This window comes from Conger conger, chromosome 5 (assembly GCF_963514075.1).
Source record: "Conger conger chromosome 5, fConCon1.1, whole genome shotgun sequence".
NCBI classification, from domain to species: domain Eukaryota; kingdom Metazoa; phylum Chordata; class Actinopteri; order Anguilliformes; family Congridae; genus Conger; species Conger conger.
Genome location: NC_083764.1, coordinates 60,750,169 through 60,769,185, shown reverse-complemented (window position 1 = coordinate 60,769,185; position 19,017 = coordinate 60,750,169). Strand labels below are relative to the sequence as shown.

The following is a 19,017-nucleotide window of genomic DNA, read 5'->3' as shown; positions in this document are numbered from 1 at the left end:
TTCTGTGCTGCATGTTATTGTGTCAAAGCCCTAGAAGAAGAAATTGAGGGGTGTGTTTTTATTGCCCCAGGGGCTCAGTCTCAAGTGCTTATTTGAAGTCCCCTTAATGACGGGCAGCTTGGCACCGATACCATTTACGGCAGGGCTCCCCAACCCTTTCCCTGGAAATCTACCTTGCTGTAGGTTTTTGCTCCAACACTAACAATGCACAACTCGTCTAACAGCTAGAGGTCTTGTTGAGCTGCTAATTAGTAGAATCGGGTGTGCAATATTAGGATTGAAACGAACACCTGGGCTTTGTTCGAAACCGCATACTTTGCATACTACTCGGTGAAAACGAGCCTGAAACATAGCACGTTCAGTATGCTAGCGCGCGGTTTGGAACGCAGCCCTACGGTACGGAAGAGGAACAGGTTTGGGCTGCCCTGGTTTAGGACATGGTGTGTGTGACCCCGTTTCCTGATTGGGTGGTTTCGAGGGGCAGGGGGCGGAGCTGAGCGCGTGTCTGTGCCTTGCAGGAGCGGCCTCTCCCTGGCCCTGGCCTCAGCCCAACCGAAGGCGGACCCGGGGGACGGAGCGAGCTCGCCGCGAGACCCACCGGCCCCTGCGTCGCGCAGAGGGGGCAAGCGCAGAGGCCCTCCCGACCACGGCGGCTGCCCCGCCCCTCCCGGCCCCGCCAAGAGGCCCCGAGCCCCGCCCGCCAAGCCTCCGCCCGCCGCCTCCGCGCCGACCCGCGCACCCACGGCCGAGCGGCCCTCCCGCGGCAGGGGGAGAGGGGCCCGAGGGGGCAAGGCTGGCGCGGGCCGAGCCAGACCCACCAAGCTGGATCCCAAACCGGAGGCCTCAGCCAGAGCCGTGACCGACGCCTCCTCCTCCGCCTCCTCCACGTCCTCCACGTCGTCCTCCTCCTCCTCCTCTTCCTCCTCTTCGTCCTCGTCGCCGGCAGCAGCGACGGCAGCCCCCCCGCCGGGCGCGAGGCTCAAGCAGGGCTCGGATCCCGGGAAGGCCCGGCGTTCCCGATCCGCCTCCAGCCCCAGCCCCCGCCGCGGAGCCGTCTGGGACAAGGAGCAGGCCCGCATCGCCGGAGGCTCCAGGTTCGAGTGGCCGCGTTTCGGACCCAAGGTCAACCTGCCCAAGCCCCGGCTCTCCCTGCCCGGGTCCTCCAAGTTGGACGCCCCCAAACCAGGCCCCTCGGGACTGCAGGCCAAGCTAGCGAGTGAGTCACCCTCCGGAAGGCACAACGTAATCGTTTTGGATTCAAATCCTTTTCTACACTTTACTGATCTTGTCTGGTGTGTTGGAGCCCTGCCTTCTAGTCCTCTTGGTTGGCTCAAGTGTACGTCTTAGTGTGTTTGTGGGATAGGCATGGGTTTTAGTGTGTTTGTGGGATAGGCTTGGGTTTTAGTGTGTTTATGGGATATAGGCATGGGTTTTAGTGTGTTTGTGGAATAGGCATGAGTTTTAGTGTGTTTGTGGGATAGGCTTGGGTTTTAGTGTGTTTGTGGGATAGGCTTGGGTTTTAGTGTGTTTGTGGGATATAGGCATGGGTTTTACTGTGTTTGTGGGATATAGGCATGGGTTTTACTGTGTTTGTGGGATAGGCATGGGTTTTACTGTGTTTGTGGAATAGGCATGGGTTTTAGTGTGTTTGTGGGCTAGGTGTGGATTTTAGTGTGTTTGTGGGATAGGTATAGGTTTTAGTGCGTTTGTGGAATAGGTGTGAGTTTTAGTGTGTTTGTGGGATAGGTGTGGGTTTTAGTGTGTTTGTGGGATAGGCATGGGTTTTAGTGTGTTTGTGGGATAGGCTTGGGTTTTAGTGTGTTTGTGGGATAGGCTTGGGTTTTAGTGTGTTTGTGGGCTAGGCCTGGGTTTTAGTGTGTTTGTGGGCTAGGCCTGGGTTTTAGTGTGTTTGTGGGATAGGCCTGGGTTTTAGTGTGTTTGTGGGATAGGCCTGGGTTTTAGTGTGTTTGTGGAATAGGCATGGGTTTTAGTGTGTTTGTGGGCTAGGTGTGGATTTTAGTGTGTTTGTGGGATAGGTATAGGTTTTAGTGTGTTTGTGGGATAGGCTTGGGTTTTAGTGTGTTTGTGGGATATAGGCATGGGTTTTACTGTGTTTGTGGGATAGGCATGGGTTTTAGTGTGTTTGTGGGCTAGGTGTGGATTTTAGTGTGTTTGTGGGATAGGTATAGGTTTTAGTGCGTTTGTGGAATAGGTGTGAGTTTTAGTGTGTTTGTGGGATAGGCATGGGTTTTAGTGTGTTTGTGGGATAGGCTTGGGTTTTAGTGTGTTTGTGGGCTAGGCTTGGGTTTTAGTGTGTTTGTGGGCTAGGCTTGGGTTTTAGTGTGTTTGTGGGCTAGGCTTGGGTTTTAGTGTGTTTGTGGGCTAGGCCTGGGTTTTAGTGTGTTTGTGGGCTAGGCCTGGGTTTTAGTGTGTTTGTGGGATAGGCCTGGGTTTTAGTGTGTTTGTGGGATAGGCCTGGGTTTTAGTGTGTTTGTGGGATAGGCATGGGTTTTAGTGTGTTTGTGGGATAGGCATGGGTTTTAGTGTGTTTGTGGGATAGGCTTGGGTTTTAGTGTGTTTGTGGGATATAGGCATGGGTTTTACTGTGTTTGTGGGATAGGTATAGGTTTTAGTGTGTTTGTGGGATAGGCTTGGGTTTTAGTGTGTTTGTGGGATAGGCTTGGGTTTTAGTGTGTTTGTGGGATATAGGCATGGGTTTTACTGTGTTTGTGGGATAGGCATGGGTTTTAGTGTGTTTGTGGGCTAGGTGTGGATTTTAGTGTGTTTGTGGGATAGGTATAGGTTTTAGTGCGTTTGTGGAATAGGTGTGAGTTTTAGTGTGTTTGTGGGATAGGTGTGGGTTTTAGTGTGTTTGTGGGATAGGCGTGGGTTTTAGTGTGTTTGTGGGATAGGCTTGGGTTTTAGTGTGTTTGTGGGCTAGGCTTGGGTTTTAGTGTGTTTGTGGGCTAGGCTTGGGTTTTAGTGTGTTTGTGGGCTAGGCTTGGGTTTTAGTGTGTTTGTGGGCGAGGCCTGGGTTTTAGTGTGTTTGTGGGCTAGGCCTGGGTTTTAGTGTGTTTGTGGGATAGGCCTGGGTTTTAGTGTGTTTGTGGGATAGGCCTGGGTTTTAGTGTGTTTGTGGGATAGGCATGGGTTTTAGTGTGTTTGTGGGATAAGCATGGGTTTTAGTGTGTTTGTGGGATAGGCTTGGGTTTTACTGTGTTTGTGGGATAGACATGGGTTTTAGTGCGTTTGTGGAATAGGCATGGGTTTTAGTGTGTTTGTGGGCTAGGTGTGGATTTTAGTGTGTTTGTGGGATAGGTATAGGTTTTAGTGCGTTTGTGGAATAGGTGTGAGTTTTAGTGTGTTTGTGGGATAGGCGTGGGTTTTAGTGTGTTTGTGGGATAGGCATGGGTTTTAGGGTGTTTGTGGGATAGGCTTGGGTTTTAGTGTGTTTGTGGGCTAGGCTTGGGTTTTAGTGTGTTTGTGGGCTAGGCCTGGGTTTTAGTGTGTTTGTGGGCTAGGCCTGGGTTTTAGTGTGTTTGTGGGATAGGCTTGGGTTTTAGTGTGTTTGTGGGATAGGCGTGGGTTTTAGTGTGTTTGTGGGATAGGCGTGGGTTTTAGTGTGTTTGTGGGATAGGCGTGGGTTTTAGTGTGTTTGTGGGATAGGCATGGGTTTTAGTGTGTTTGTGGGATAGGCGTGGGTTTTAGTGTGTTTGTGGGATAGGCGTGGGTTTTAGTGTGTTTGTGGGATAGGCGTGGGTTTTAGTGTGTCCTGTGTCCTGGCTGGGTGTGTGTCTTGCCGTGGCCTGTGGCTAGTGGTCTGGTGCGCTGACTGAGTGCTCCCTCTCCAGGCTTGCGGAAGTCCAGTAAGAAGCGCAGCGAGTCCCCCCCAGCCGAGCCTCCTCCAGTGGAGCCCCCTAGCTGTAGGAGGAGCACACGACACAGGACCACGGGGTCCTGTGCCAGCACCAGGTACTGAGCGTGCTCAGTAATTGCCTCATTCACGGCCACTGTGGGAGGGTTGTCCATCATAACTCCACCATTTTACAGCCACCTCCGTTATGAAATACTTCTTCAATATATTTTTCCTTATTTACATTGATTACCGAGTAAGTATTGGCCACGAATGCCTATGCAAAAACCTCCTGTAAGACTTTGCCAGTTACACACATTCACCTGCATTTGTCAGCTGTTCTACCAAGAAATATCTTATATTTCGGCTATTTTCGCTTAGCTGAACTTGGTGCTGTACTGTTTTATTTTAATTTTATTTGAATTGGCTGTTTGGTATTTAAAGCTTAACAAACACAGTCTCGTAATAAGAAAGTCTGTAGTAACATCATAAGCCGAGGTTTAGGATGTGACGTGTGGGCTGTGTGAGTGTTTGCCTGCGGTGGCACGCGGTGGCCTGATGGGGGCGCTGTGCTCTGTCGCAGTCGGCGAGGCTCAGGCCCGGGAAAGCGCGGGGCGGCCGACGCTTGCGCGCAGGAGAAAATGGCCGACTCGGACAACAACCTGGACGGAGCCAACTCCTCCGCCTCCCGGAGCGATGAGGCCTCGCAGAGAGCTGCAGGTAGGTCACATGACCACTGTGGGTCACATGACCGCACTGCTGCTTGGGACCAGCAGGGGCAGGATAGTGGGTCACCTGACCAGACTGCTGTTAACTAGTGGAAGGGGTGACTCAAACCCCAGGGCCAGAGGGCAACGGTGTTTACTTATGTCTACTATTTGTACTTTTACTTTGTTCAGTTTTGTTCTTAGGCCCTGTGAACAAGTGTGTAGTCATTCCTCAGACAGTGTTTGAATGTTTAAGTACTCAACAAACAAACAAACAAACAAAAACACAGGCAGTGTGGGCCTCCAGGATTTGAGTTTGAAATCCCTGGAGAGGACCAAGAGGAACTCTGAAGATGACTTCCTGCAAAGGAATAATGGAACCTCCCTGTGTTCCGTGATGAGTTCTCATTGTTTGGGATCTCTCCCCCTCCTGTTCTCTCTCTTCTTCCCCTCTTTGTGTCTCCCTCTCCCCCCCAACCACCTCCAGCCTCCGGCTCTGTGGCAGGTGCAGTGGGCGTGGCCACCTCCGGAGAGAGCGAATCGGAGGACTCCGAGATGGGCCGCTTGCAAGGTAGGCTGTCTGTCCGTCTGTCTCTGTTCTCCAGATGCATTCTCCAACAAGCAGGTTTTAATGTTGTGGCCCTGGCCCCTGACTGTAGTCTCTGCTCTCTGCAGCTCTCCTGGAGGCCAGGGGCCTCCCCCCGCACCTGTTTGGCCCCCTGGGACCCCGCATGTCCCAGCTGTTTCACCGCACTATAGGGAGTGGAGCGAGTGAGTACTGCGTGTTTGACATTGTGTGTGTTCGTGTGACTGTGTTTATTTATGTTTATGTATGTATGCTTGTATATTTCTGTTTTTGTATTTGAGTGTATATGAGTGTGTGTGTGTTGTATGTGTGTATATGAGTGTGTGTGTGTGTTGTATATGTGTGTGTATATGAGTGTGTGTGTTGTATGTGTGTGTATACGTGTGTATGTGAGTGTGTGTGTTGTATTTGTGTGTATGTGAGTGTGTGTTGGATACGTGTGTGTATATGTGTGTAGTAAGCTGGGTGTCTCCCTCAGGCTCGAAGGCGCAGTCTGTATATGAATGTGTGTGTTGTATACATGTGTATATGAGTGTGTGTTGTATATGTGTGTATATGAGTGTGTGTTGTATATGAGTGTGTGTGTTGTATATGTGTGTGTATATGAGTGTGTGTGTTGTATATGTGTGTGTATATGAGTGTGTGTGTTGTATATGTGTGTGTATATGAGTGTGTATATGAGTGCGTGTGTGTTTGTATATGTGTGTGTGTGTGTGTTTGTATATGTGTGTGTATATGAGTGTGTGTATATATGTGTGTGTGTGTGTGTGTGTGTGTGTGTATGACTGTGTGTGTTTTGTATACGTGTGTATGTATGCGTGTAGTGAGCTGGGTGTCTCCCTCAGGCTCGAAGGCGCAGCAGCTGCTGCAGGGGCTCCAGGCGGTGGGGGACGAGTCCCAGCAGCTGCAGGCTGTGATAGAGATGTGCCAGCTGCTGGTCATGGGCAACGAGGAGACCCTGGGGGGCTTCCCTGTGAAGACCGTGGTGCCTGCGCTGGTGAGACCCTAACCCCCTTCACCTTTACACCCAACCCCTACACCCTTACACCCCTACACCCCTTCACCCTTACACACTAACCCCCTACACCCTTACACCCTTATACCCTAACCCCCTACACCCTTATACCCTATCCTCTACACCCTTACACCCCTACACCCTTACACACTAACCCCCTACACCCTTACACCCTGTCCCCTACTCCCTTACACCCTTACACCCTATCCCCTACACCCTTACACCCTTATACCCTATCCCCTACACCTTTACACAGTAACCCCCTACACCCCGTAACCCCCTGACCACCTAACCCCCTCCACCCCTACACCCTTGCACATTAGCCCCCTACATCCTTACACTCTAACCGCTAGCCCTTACACAATGACACTGACCACCGTCGGGTGACAATACAACGTTCATGAATGTTCTGCAATTTAAGTAACACATTGTCACTGGACTATAAAATGACCTGAACCCAGACCACTTCCCGATGCCCTAATCCTAACCCACATCCCCTTACCACATTCCCTGTCCCTGACCGCATTCCCTGTCCTCTGCTTTTTACATTTAAACTCAACCTCACCCCAAAATCATATTCCCCTTGCACAAAACCCTCTCCCACCCCCTCCAAACAAACGCAAACCCCCAGGACTGTGTTACCTGTTCTTTGCTCAAACACAAACACTCTTTTTTTTTTTTCTACTTTACAGATCACTCTTCTGCAGATGGAGCATAACTTTGATATTGTGAGTCCATTTTAAACCATCTTCCTTTTTAATGTGGGTCATTTTGAAGTGTGAAATGTGAAGTGTGTTTACCTCAGTTACTCAGGCTCCCTCTCCCTCTCTCTCTCTCTCTCCCTCTCTCTTTTTCTCTCCCTCTCTTTCTCCGTCTCTCATCCCTTTCCCTCCCTCTTTCTCCCTCTCTCTTTCTCTCCCTCTCTCTCACCCTCTCTCAGATGAACCACGCCTCCCGCGCACTCACCTACATGATGGAGGCTCTGCCGCGGTCCTCTGCGGTCGTGGTAGATGCCATCCCGGTCTTCTTAGAGAAGGTGAGACCGCGGTCATCCGCAGTGTGTGCGCTATGCACGTTTGTGAGGTTTGTGATAGTGTTGATGCATAAGGCACATTTCTGACCAACTGTTGCTGCAACAGGCAACTGATGATACACAGAGCAACTAGTGTGGACAACTGGGCAACTTTGTAACTGAAAAAGAATGTTGAGTCATCGGAATGCTTTTGAGCCAATTCGAACCTTTGACAGTTGGCTGAGACAGATATGATGGAGGCTGAAACTAGCATTTCATTAAAAACATTCAGTAAAACAGCGCTAGCTAGTGGTCTCACGCCACTACCAGAGTAAAATGTTATTGCCGCAAGGTTTGTCTCCTCGCTCCACAGGCACTGAACGGCAGCCATTAATGAAAAGATATTTCTGAGACAGGGGAGATCACGTGACCCAATTTTAGTGTCGTGATTGGAGGATTGTGAATGCAAGTGGTTGCTGGCAATGTTGCTTTGTGTACTCTGGGACAGGGAGTGTGAGTCTATTTACAGTGCAGGTGATATTAACCTATATTAATTAGGTGATATTAAGGAGGCGTTACGGTGACGAGACTTGCATGTCTCTCTCTCTCACACACACACACACACACACACACACACACACACACACAGAGCTCTGTCCTATATACAGGTGTAGGAGTTGATGCTCACCTGTCTCTCTCTCTCTCACACACAGCTGAAGGTGATCCAGTTCATTGATGTGGCTGAACAGGCTCTCACCGCCCTGGAGATGTTGTCACGGCGACACAGCAAAGCCATTCTGCAGGCTGTGAGTACGAGACATGCTCTGTGACTCTCAATCCCTCCCTCTCAGTCCCTCTCTCCCCCTCTCCTCTCTGATGGTGTGCCTTCTCTCAGGGAGGTCTGGCGGACTGCTTGCTGTATCTGGAGTTCTTCAGCATTAACGCCCAGCGGAACGCACTGGCCATCGCTGCCAACTGCTGCCAGAGCATCACCCCTGATGAGTTCCACTTTGTGTCCGACTCCCTGCCGCTGCTGACACAGAGACTCACCCACCAGGTCTGAGCACACGCACACGCACACACACACACACACGCACACACACACACACACACACACACACACGCACACACACACACACACACACACACACACACACACACACGCACACATACTGTCCCTGCTGACCCAGAGACACACCCACCAGGTCTGAGCACACGCACACACACGCACACACACGCACATACACACACACACACACACACACACACGCACACATACTGTCCCTGCTGACCCAGAGACACACCCACCAGGTCTGAGCACACGCACGCGCACACACACATACACGTGCACACACACGCACACACACTGTCCCTGCTGACCCAGACACACACACCAGGTCTGAACACACACACACACACACACACTCTCACACACGCGCACACGCACACACACTCTCACACACACACGCACACGCACACACACCACACAAGCATGTGTGTGTCCCAGCTCTGCAGGATAAATAGTTTGTTTCCTCTGTTTGCAGGACAAGAAGTCAGTTGAAAGCACCTGCCTGTGTTTCGCCAGACTGGTGGACAACTTCCAGCATGAGGAGGTGAGGCCACTTCCTCTGCCCTTTTCTGCGGCCGTGGAGCCTGCAGCGACCTCTCCCCTCTGACCTCTGACCCCTCTGTGACCTGTGGCAGAACCTGCTGCAGCAGGTGGTGTCGCGGGACCTGCTGACCAACGTGCAGCAGCTGCTGGTGGTGACCCCGCCCATCCTGAGCTCGGGGATGTTCATCATGGTGGTGCGCATGCTGTCACTCATGTGCTCCAACTGCCCCTGCCTGGCTGTGCAGCTGATGAAGCAGAGTGAGTCACGCACACACTATATACACACATACACTACACACATATATACACACACGCACACACACTATATACACACATACACTACACACATATATACACACACGCACACACACTATATACACACATACACACACACACATATACACACACGCACACACACTATATACACACATACACACACACACTATACACACACGCACACACTGCCCCTGTCTGACTGTGCAGCTGATGAAGCAGAGTGAGTCACGCACACACACTATATACACACATACACACACACACACATATACACACACGCACACACTATACACACATATACACACACACACACACTATATACACACATACACTACACACATATACACACACACGCACACACTATACACACACATACACTACACCCACACTATACACACACGCACACACTATACACACATATACACACACGCACACACTATACACACACACACTATATACACACACAGGCACACACTATACACACACACGCACACACTATACACACACATACACTACACCCACACTATACACACACAGGCACACACTATACACACACATGTACACACTATACACACACAGGAACACACTATACACACACACGCACACACTATACACACACATACACTACACACGCATATACACACACGCACACACACTATATACACACATACACTACACACACACGCACACACTATACACACACAGGAACACACTATACACACACTATATACACATATACACACACGCACACACTATACACACACGCACACACTATATACACACATACACTACACACACACACTATACACACACACACGCACACACGCTATATACACACATACACTACACACACATATACACACACGCACACACTATACACCACACACATATACACACACGCACACACTATATACTCACATACATACACTATATACACACATACACTACACACACACGCACACACACACGCACACACTGCCCCTGTCTGACTGTGCAGCTGATGAAGCAGAGTGAGTCACGCACACACTATATACACATACACTACACACACATATACACACACAGACACACATACACTATACACACACACTATACGCACACATGTACACACACACACACACACACGTGCACACACTATACACACACACACGTGCGCGCGCACACTATACACACACGCACAGACTATACGCACACAAGCACACACTATACACGCACACACACACACTATAAGCACACACATACACTGCCCCTGTCTGACTGTGCAGCTGATAAAGTAGAGTGACACACACACATGCACACGAGCACACACACAATATACACTATACACACACAGACACTGCTCCCCTGCCCCCTCATATGACCCCACTGCAGCACCCAAACTACCCTAGTCCCACCCCTCTCAACTCCTGTACACGCACTCCGTGCTGCCCCCTTTAACCTAAATAAGGCCCATAATTTGGCTTGTCATCCCCCATGTGGCTGACCCCTGTTCTGACAGATAAAATGAAGTGATAATAATAATAGTAATAATAATAGAATTAATAAAAAAAAAAAACAGCAGAACTTTTATTTGTGCAAATTACTTAGCAGGAAAACGATTAGGTTTGGGCCAAAACAACTGACGGTTCTCCCGAGGTGTAAAATCCAGGTTCGGAAAGGAAAAGTCCTCCCCAGCATTTTATTCCAACCACCCGGATTTGCTAATTGGCACAGTTCTTCACCCAGGAGGTGGAACTAATTGGCTGGTTAGTTTGACGGGTGGAAGAAACTGATGGCGGGACTTGTGTGACCCCTGGACGTTACACCTCTGCTGCTCGCGTACACTGCTCGGTTCCCTGTGTTCTGCTGTGGAAGCTACTAGAATCTTTCCCCCCAGTTCAGTGAGCGCCCAGTCACATGGTCCGGGAGCCCTCAGCCCATGCACCTGTCGTGTGTGTAATGGGAGCCAGCTGTGTTACTACACCTTATATAACGCACCAGTGCCACACTCCTAATGGTGTTTGTGTGCAGACATGGCAGAGACTCTGCGCTTCCTCCTGTGTGGGGCGGCCAGCGGCCAGGAACAGATCGACCTTCTTCCCAGAAGCCCCCAGGAGCTCTATGAGCTGACCTCACTCATCTGGTAAGCCCTGTCCACTTCCTGCTTCCTGTCACATGACACAGAAAGGCACTGAGCCATGTCACATCCTGTTTTTTTTATTTTTTTAATCCGTTTACTGATGTGGGAGGCTCCAAGAAGGAGATTTTTCTTTTTACATTAATAATAATTCATAATTTCCCAGTTTTATTGAAAACAATCCTGGGAACAATTGCCCTGATTTTCTGTTCTCCCAAGTTATTAACTGAACACTTAGTGCCCAGCACTTCTCAGCCCCTAAATACCATGATTTTTCCCAATTTTATGAACAACTATGATTTCAGTAACGGGGATGTAGAAATGTAGACTTATAGGTAAATTCCAGGGCCTTGCACAAACTGGAATCTTTAGAGCCAAAATGGCCGCTGGGTTTAGAGCCAGTGGCGGTCGGTCGTTGTCCTCCATTCTGCTGACCCGTGTGCTGGTCCTGCAGCCAGCTGATGCCGTGCCTGCCCAGAGAGGGCATCTTCGCGGTGGACTCCCTGCTGAAGAAGGGAAGTGCCCAGGCCAGCGAGGGTGCCGTCTGGCAGTGGAGGGATGACCGGGGCCTGTGGCATCCCTACAACCGCATCGACAGCCGGATTATCGAGGTACCCGGGCTGCACAGAGCCCTCTGCTGCTCTAACCTTTCTGCCTCTGTCCTAGCGTGGGTCTGTGTGGCCCTGTGTGGCCCTGTGTGGCCCTGTGTGGCCCTGTGTGGCCCTGTGTGGCCCTGTGTGGCCCTGTGTGGCCCTGTGTGGCCCTGTGTGGCCCTGTGTGGCCCTGTGTGGCCCTGTCTGTGTCTCTTGTGTTGTGTCTCTTGTGTTGCGTCTCTTGTGTTGTGTCTCTTGTGTTTCTGTGTGTGTGAGCGTGTTTGGTCTCCCAGCATGCCCTGGGTGTGGCGCTGACCGTGTTGCTCCACCCCAGACGGCGCACCAGAGCGGGGAGGAGGAGCTCAGCCTGTCCCTGGGGCGGGTCTACACCATCGACTTCAACTCTATGCAGCAAATCAACGAGGACACAGGAACAGCCCGAGCCATTCAGAGGAAGCCACACCCCCTATCCAGTAGCAGCTGCAGTAAGCACACGCACGCGCGCACACACACGCACCCAAACGCGCACGTGTTGTGTGCACACCCAGAGAAAACAGTTGACTGTATTATGTTAACAGTGTGAGGGGAAAATCAATATTTGCTGAATGTTTTCACAAGCTTCATTCAGAATACGGGTAGAATGTTGAGAAAGCACTTCGATCTGTGTTGCAAGAAAGGAAAAAAAAAGAAAAGAAAAAAACCCCCCCACATTTGACAAGGTGAGTTGTGATTATTTGCCTCGGAGTTTCCCTTCCCGCTCTGTGGGTGAGAGATTTTTTAGTTTGTGCGTACGGTATTTAGCGAGGGAAGTGTATTTCAACCAGACCGAGGATTGACCCGTGTGGTACGCCGCCTGACCGCACGCTGCACTTCCTGTTTCCTGTTTCCTGCTCCAGGTGGGCACGCGGACCTGCGGCGGGAGGACGCGCGGGCGCAGCTGATGAAGGAGGAGCCGGAGCTCACGCGCTGCTTCGTGAAGACGCTGTTCGGCGTCCTGTACGAGGCCTACAGCTCCTCCGCCGGCCCCGCCGTCAGACACAAGTGCCTTCGAGCCGTCCTGAGGATCGTCTACTTCTCCGACGCTCTGCTGCTCAGGGACGTGCTGAGGAACCATGCCGTGTCCAGGTGAGGGGAGGGGGGACACGTTGACAGGCACACCAGTGCTGCTCAACCCTGATGTTCATGGGGATCTACCGTCCTGTAGCTTCATTTCACACTTGATTCTACAGATTAGCATCTCTAGCTGTTGAATGAGGTGTGGCTCTGTTAGGGTTTGAGTGAAAACCTTCAGGTAGATCTCCAGTAACCGGGTCGGACAGCCCTGAGGGACTATCTGAATACCCTGGGTGTTGGAGTCCCTGCTCGCTGTGTGCGGGTTAATCACAGTACCGGCCGGGTTGTGTGTTGCAGTCACATCGCGTCCATGCTGTCCAGTCAGGACCTGAGGATCGTGGTGGGGGCTCTGCAGATGGCTGAGATCCTCATGCAGAAGCTGTCTGACGTCTTCGGCGTCTATTTCAGAAGAGAAGGTACGACCTGCGTCGTCCGGTGCATTCCCAGGAGACAAAGCGCGGCTTTTCAACACACACACAGGCACACGCACTCACACACTCACACACTCACACACTCACACACTCACACACTCACACACACACACACACACACACACACACACACACACACACACACACACACACACTCACACACACACAGTGGTCCAGGTGCATAGAACTCATGCCATATAGAGTTGTTTGCATTTTCTCTGAGTTTCCTCTGCTGACCAGCTCTGTGTGTGTGTGTGTGTGTGTGTGTGTGTGTGTGTGTGTGTGTGTGTGTGTGTGTGTGTGTGTGTGTGTGTGTGTGCGCGCGCGTGTGCGCGTGTGTGCGTGCGCACGTGCGTGTGCATGTTCAGGTGTGATGCACCAGGTGAAGAACCTGGCGGAGTCTGAGACCTTCTTCACGAGCCCTCCCAGGTTGTGCTCCAGCGGAACCTCCGGTATCTGCAACACAACCATCAGCATGGTAACCGCTACCATGGCGACCAACGCCCCTGACCTGGGCTCCCCCAGCTACCAGCACAGCATGGACGATTCGCTGGACCTGAGCCCCCAGGGGTGAGAGACCAGAGCCAGCCAATCGCAGCGCTGCCCATTCAGCTGCTCCTCCTGCAGCCAGCCAATCACAGCATTTCTTATTCAGCCCTTTGTTTCTGGAGGCAGCCAATTACCAGTCCCTCTTTGTTAATGGCACACCCCTCTAACTGCCCGGCACCCTGTCACAGCACAGCTTTTGTGAAGATCCCAGTAACTCCGAGGACTGCATAGTGAGAATGTTCTGTTCTCTCCCTCCCTCACTCTCTTTCCTTCCCTCTTTCTATCCCAATGTGCCCTCCCTCCCTCTCACTCACTCCATCTTTCCCTCCCTCTCTCTGTGCCCGTCTCTGTGCCTCCCTCTCACCCTCTCACTCTATCTTCACCCTCCCTCTCTCTATCTCTCTCTCTCTATCTCTCTTTCTCTCTCCCCCTCCCTCTCTCCCTCCCTCTTTCCCCCAGGAGGCTGAGTGACGCTCTGAAGAGGAAGCGTCTTCCCAAACGAGGCCCCAGGCGGCCCAAATACTCCCCCCCGCGGGACGAGGACAAAATGGACAATCAGGGTAAGGGTGCCCTGCTTCGACTGCGGCAGACACGGCTGCTGTGCTTCTCTCTCACACACACACACACACACACACACAGACACACACAGACACAGACACACACACACACACACACACACACACAGACACACACACACACACACGCGCACACACACACACACACACAGACATTTGGCTTTTATGGCAGATTTGCCTGGTTTTAATGCTCCATTATGAATGTGATGCTTTATTCGGCATCTCTATGACACAGGCCCCATAACGGCTGTTTCGCTTTAATCCCACTCCCTCGCAGCTAAGAGTCCCACCAGCACTCAGTCCCCGAAATCCTCCTTCCTGGCGAGCCTGAACCCCAAGTCCTGGGGCAAGCTGGGCACCCAGACCAACAACGCCATATCTGAGCCGTCCCGCATGGCGGGGGTCAGCGGCCTGACGAGGGCCACGCCCAAGGACTCCATCTGCAACAACAGGTACAGCTCACCTGAGGTATCCTGGTGTTGGAGTGTTTTTTGGAGCTCCGTGCCCTAGTACAGCACCTCTGTTGAATGCACATTAGCTCTAATGTTCTGAACTTTTGCACAGTGCGTACAACATTATCAGTGGCATGGTCTTCATGCCGTTGAGGAGCAGGAGACTCCACACGGAGACAGCAGAGTTCTGACCCCCCTCTCCCACCCCCCCCCGCTCAGGGAGAAGATAAAGTCGTGGATCCGCGAGCAGGCCTGCCGGTTCGTGGAGCGGTACCTGGGCTGCGAGCAGGTGAACGGCAGCAGCGGGAACCCGGCGCTGAACGTGCTGCAGCGGCTGTGCGCCGCCACCGCGCGGCTGGGCCTGCAGCTGGACGGCGGGCTGGAGTGCCTGCTGGAGATCTGCAGCATCGTGTGCCACTCGGACGCGTCCTCCTTCGAGATCCAGCACAGCGGCCTCGTCCGCCAGCTGCTCCTGTACCTCACCTCCGACTGCGAGCGGCACGCCGTGCCCCGCCACGCCCGCCTGCGCCGCTTCCTGCACGTCTTCTTCGGCTGTCCGGTGAGCGGGGCGGGCGGGGCGGGGGCGTCGGGTTAGAGCACTGGTTCCACAAGACTTTCAGCCTGTGGACCGACAGTTCCCAGTCTCTTGAGTCTTAGGGGACCGGCAGTTCCCAGTCTCTTGAGTCTTAGGGGACCGGCAGTTCCCAGTCTCTTGAGTCTTAGGGGACCGGCAGTTCCCAGTCTCTTGAGTCTTAGGGGACCGGCAGTTCCCAGTCTCTTGAGTCTTAGGGGACCGGCAGTTCCCAGTCTCTGAGTCTTAGGGGACCGGCAGTTCCCAGTCTCTTGAGTCTTGGGGGACCGGCAGTTCCCAGTCTCTGAGTCTTAGGGGACCGGCAGTTCCCAGTCTCTGAGTCTTAGGGGACCGGCTGTTCCCAGTCTCTGAGTCTTAGGGGACCGGCAGTTCCCAGTCTCTGAGTCTTAGGGGACCGGCAGTTCCCAGTCTCTTGAGTCTTAGGGGACCGACAGTTCCCAGTCTCTTGAGTCTTAGGGGACCGGCAGTTCCCAGTGTCTGAGTCTGTGGGACCGGCAGTTCCCAGTCTCTTGAGTCTTAGGGGACCGGCAGTTCCCAGTCTCTTGAGTCTTAGGGGACCGGCAGTTCCCAGTCTCTTGAGTCTTAGGGGACCGGCAGTTCCCAGTCTCTGAGTCTTAGGGACTGGCACACTTTGTAAGGTCAGCAACATCATGCATTTCATTATGACTAACTGTTTGGGTTGTGAGGAGTGGGTATGGTCAGGTTGGAGAGGTATGGTTGCGTTTTGGGTAGTGTTGTATGGTTATGGAGTGGTTGTGGTCTGGGTTGTACGGTGTGAGTGTGGCTTGGTTAATGCGGTGCGGCTGTGGTCTGGGTTGTGCGGTGTGAGTGTGGCTTGGTTAATGCGGTGCGGCTGTGGTCTGGGTTGTGCGGTGTGAGTGTGGCTTTGTTAAGGCTGTGGTTTTGTTTGGCTCCAGGTCCCGGGGACGGAGCCCCTGGGGCGGTTAGACCCCTGTGAGAGCGGCCCCCTGCTGGCTCTGGTGCACAAGATGAACAGCTGCCTGAGTCAGATGGAGCAGTTCCCCGTCAAAGTGCACGACTTCCCGAGCGGAAACGGCACCGGGAGCAGGTCTGCTTTCCCTTCTACCCGTAAAACGTCCAGCCAACCTCTCACTTTCTCTCTCTTTTCTCTCGGTCTCTATTCCCCTCTCGCTCTTTCCCCCTCTCTTGCTCCCTTTGGTCTTTCACTCTTTTCCCTCCCTCTATCTTTCTCTTACCTATTATCTCTAAGGCACATTCTCCTCTCTCATATGCTACCCCTCTTTCTGCCCAACACTCTTGCTCCCTTAAGTACTCTCACACACACTCTTTACCCTGTCTCTCTCTCAAATTCTCCTTCACACCCTCTGTCTCCTGTTCCCTAGCCCTATCTTTTTTTCTTAATGCCCAGTCTCTCTCTCTCTCTCTCTCTCTTTTTTTTTCTCTCTCTCTCTATTGCTTAGCCTCTCTGTTGCTATTGCTTACCTAATGCCAACCATTTACCATTTACCATCTCCATCCCTCTCATTGGCCCTCCTTGGCAGTGCCGTTTTGTGATTGGCGGATCTGTGCTGATTGATCCACAGAGGCTCTCAAGCGCTCAAGTTCTTCAACACCCACCAGCTCAAGTGCCAGCTGCAGAGACACCCGGACTGCGCCAACGTAAAGCAGTGGAAGGGGGGGACAGTCAAGATCGACCCCCTGGCCTTGGTACAGGCCATCGAGAGATACCTTGTCGTCCGAGGTGAGACGGAACTCATGAGGATATTGATATTGATATTGATATTGTCCCGTTTGCTACTCCAGCCTTGTTTGGCGGTGACGGTGAACAATGTTGACCTGTTCCCCTCCAGGCTACGGGCGGATTCGAGAGGAGGACCAGGACAGTGAGGAGGACGGCTCGGATGATGAAATAGACGAGTCTTTGGTACGTCGTTTTTGTTGTGTCACATGTGGATGGGTTCTGATTGGGTTATAAGGACACGCCAGTACTCTCTGTACTCTTAAACCCAAGGGTTCTGGATGGGTTGTAAGGACACATCAGCACTCTGTACTCTTAACTCATCCAGAACCCTCAAGTTTATCAGGACACACTTAGTACTCTTTACTCTTAAAAGCTCTCATCTCTTCACAGCCAAATGCTGGCCTAATTCCAAATGAATGCGTGCACTCCTGTGCATATACATAAACTGTAACATAGCATGAAAAAAAAAAAAAAAAAATGTTACCAATTGACAAGACTAGGCATACTCAAATCTGGCCAATCTCTGTGCCAATTATACTGCTGTTTTTTATTATTCCCCTCAAATCTGGGATTTATTGGGCCTAGGACACGGGAGCAGTGACGTCCCTGACGAATCGGTGACATTAATTGCTCATGATGTGGTTTTGCAGAGGACCAGTCCAGATTTGGACCGTCTCTCTGGTCTAGGTGGAGTCAAGACTGGAGGACCTGCGTTGTATGGTTGCTATAGTGATCGCAGTGGATGACCTCTGACCCCCCCCCCCCCAGGCTGCACAGTTCCTGAACTCGGGCAGCGTGCGGCACAGGCTGCAGTTCTGCATGGGCGAGCACGCGCTGCCCTACAGCATGACGGTGTACCAGGCCGTGCGGCAGTTCAGCCTGCAGGCCGAGGAGGAGCGCGAGTCCACCGACGACGAGGCCAACCCGCTGGGCCGAGCCGGCATCTGGACCAAGACCCACACCATATGGTACCTGTGTCTGTGTGTCTGTGCCCGTCTCTGTCTCTCTGTGTCTCTGTGTGTAGTATAACACAGTGTATCCCTGCAGGTATAAGTGTGTGTGTGAGTGTGTGAGTGTGGTATAACGCAGTGTATCCCTGTGTGTGTGTGTGTGTGTGTGTGTGTGTGTGTGTGTGTGTGTGTGTGGTATAACGCAGTGTATCCCTGCAGGTATAAGCCTGTGAGGGAGGATGAGGACGGCAGTAAGGATGTAGTCGGGGGGAAGAGGGGCAGGGCGCAGACCGCCCCCACCAAAACCTCCCCGCGCAACGCCAAGAAGCACGACGAGCTGTGGCACGGTATGCCCGCCCGCCCGTCTGTCTGTCTGTCTGTCTGTCCTCCCGCCCGCCCGTCTGTCTGTCTGTCTGTCTGTCTGTCCTCCCGCCTGCCCGTCTGTCTGTCTGTCTGTCTGTCTGTCTGTCTGTCTGTCTGTCCGTCTGTCTGTCTGCCCTGAGCGCGGCGGCCATGTTTGACTCCCTGTCCGTGTGTCCGTCCCCGCAGACGGCGTCTGTCCCAGCGCGGCCAATCCCCTGGAGATGTGCCTCCACTCCGAGCCTCCGGACAGCATGACCTTCGACGACCCCTCCCGCGACGTCACCCTGCTGCTCCGCGCCCTGCACTCCATCAGCCGCTACTGGTTCTACCTGTACGATGTGAGTACCTGGTTGAATGTTCTGGAATTTACCTGTACGATGTGAGTACCTGGTTGAATGTTCTGGAATTTACCTGTACGATGTGAGTGTCTGGTTGAATGTTCTGGAATTTACCTGTACGATGTGAGTGTCTGGTTCAATGCTCTGGAAGTTACCTGTAC

The 19,017-nt window shown here is 52.3% G+C and overlaps 1 protein-coding gene across 5 annotated transcripts in view; it reads left to right on the top strand.

The window, feature by feature from the left end:
* LOC133128048 (E3 ubiquitin-protein ligase TRIP12-like) overlaps positions 1 to 19,017 on the top strand; it is a 30,587-nt gene that overhangs the window by 3,234 nt on the left and 8,336 nt on the right. For 3 of the 5 annotated variants that reach the window (XM_061241265.1, XM_061241266.1, XM_061241268.1), the window contains exons 3-29: positions 519 to 1,216; positions 3,852 to 3,972; positions 4,437 to 4,573; positions 5,048 to 5,131; positions 5,236 to 5,331; positions 5,992 to 6,143; positions 6,854 to 6,889; positions 7,102 to 7,197; positions 7,887 to 7,979; positions 8,069 to 8,230; positions 8,718 to 8,786; positions 8,878 to 9,043; positions 11,072 to 11,183; positions 11,632 to 11,788; positions 12,105 to 12,255; positions 12,667 to 12,895; positions 13,178 to 13,299; positions 13,683 to 13,884; positions 14,323 to 14,423; positions 14,716 to 14,890; positions 15,110 to 15,449; positions 16,400 to 16,551; positions 17,048 to 17,205; positions 17,315 to 17,388; positions 17,974 to 18,173; positions 18,375 to 18,502; positions 18,705 to 18,856. In XM_061241265.1, coding sequence (XP_061097249.1) covers positions 519 to 1,216; positions 3,852 to 3,972; positions 4,437 to 4,573; positions 5,048 to 5,131; positions 5,236 to 5,331; positions 5,992 to 6,143; positions 6,854 to 6,889; positions 7,102 to 7,197; positions 7,887 to 7,979; positions 8,069 to 8,230; positions 8,718 to 8,786; positions 8,878 to 9,043; positions 11,072 to 11,183; positions 11,632 to 11,788; positions 12,105 to 12,255; positions 12,667 to 12,895; positions 13,178 to 13,299; positions 13,683 to 13,884; positions 14,323 to 14,423; positions 14,716 to 14,890; positions 15,110 to 15,449; positions 16,400 to 16,551; positions 17,048 to 17,205; positions 17,315 to 17,388; positions 17,974 to 18,173; positions 18,375 to 18,502; positions 18,705 to 18,856 — 4,363 coding nt within the window. The remainder of the gene's footprint in view (positions 1 to 518; positions 1,217 to 3,851; positions 3,973 to 4,436; positions 4,574 to 5,047; positions 5,132 to 5,235; positions 5,332 to 5,991; positions 6,144 to 6,853; positions 6,890 to 7,101; positions 7,198 to 7,886; positions 7,980 to 8,068; positions 8,231 to 8,717; positions 8,787 to 8,877; positions 9,044 to 11,071; positions 11,184 to 11,631; positions 11,789 to 12,104; positions 12,256 to 12,666; positions 12,896 to 13,177; positions 13,300 to 13,682; positions 13,885 to 14,322; positions 14,424 to 14,715; positions 14,891 to 15,109; positions 15,450 to 16,399; positions 16,552 to 17,047; positions 17,206 to 17,314; positions 17,389 to 17,973; positions 18,174 to 18,374; positions 18,503 to 18,704; positions 18,857 to 19,017) is intronic. The other 2 variants (XM_061241270.1, XM_061241269.1) reach the window with 2 other exon arrangements.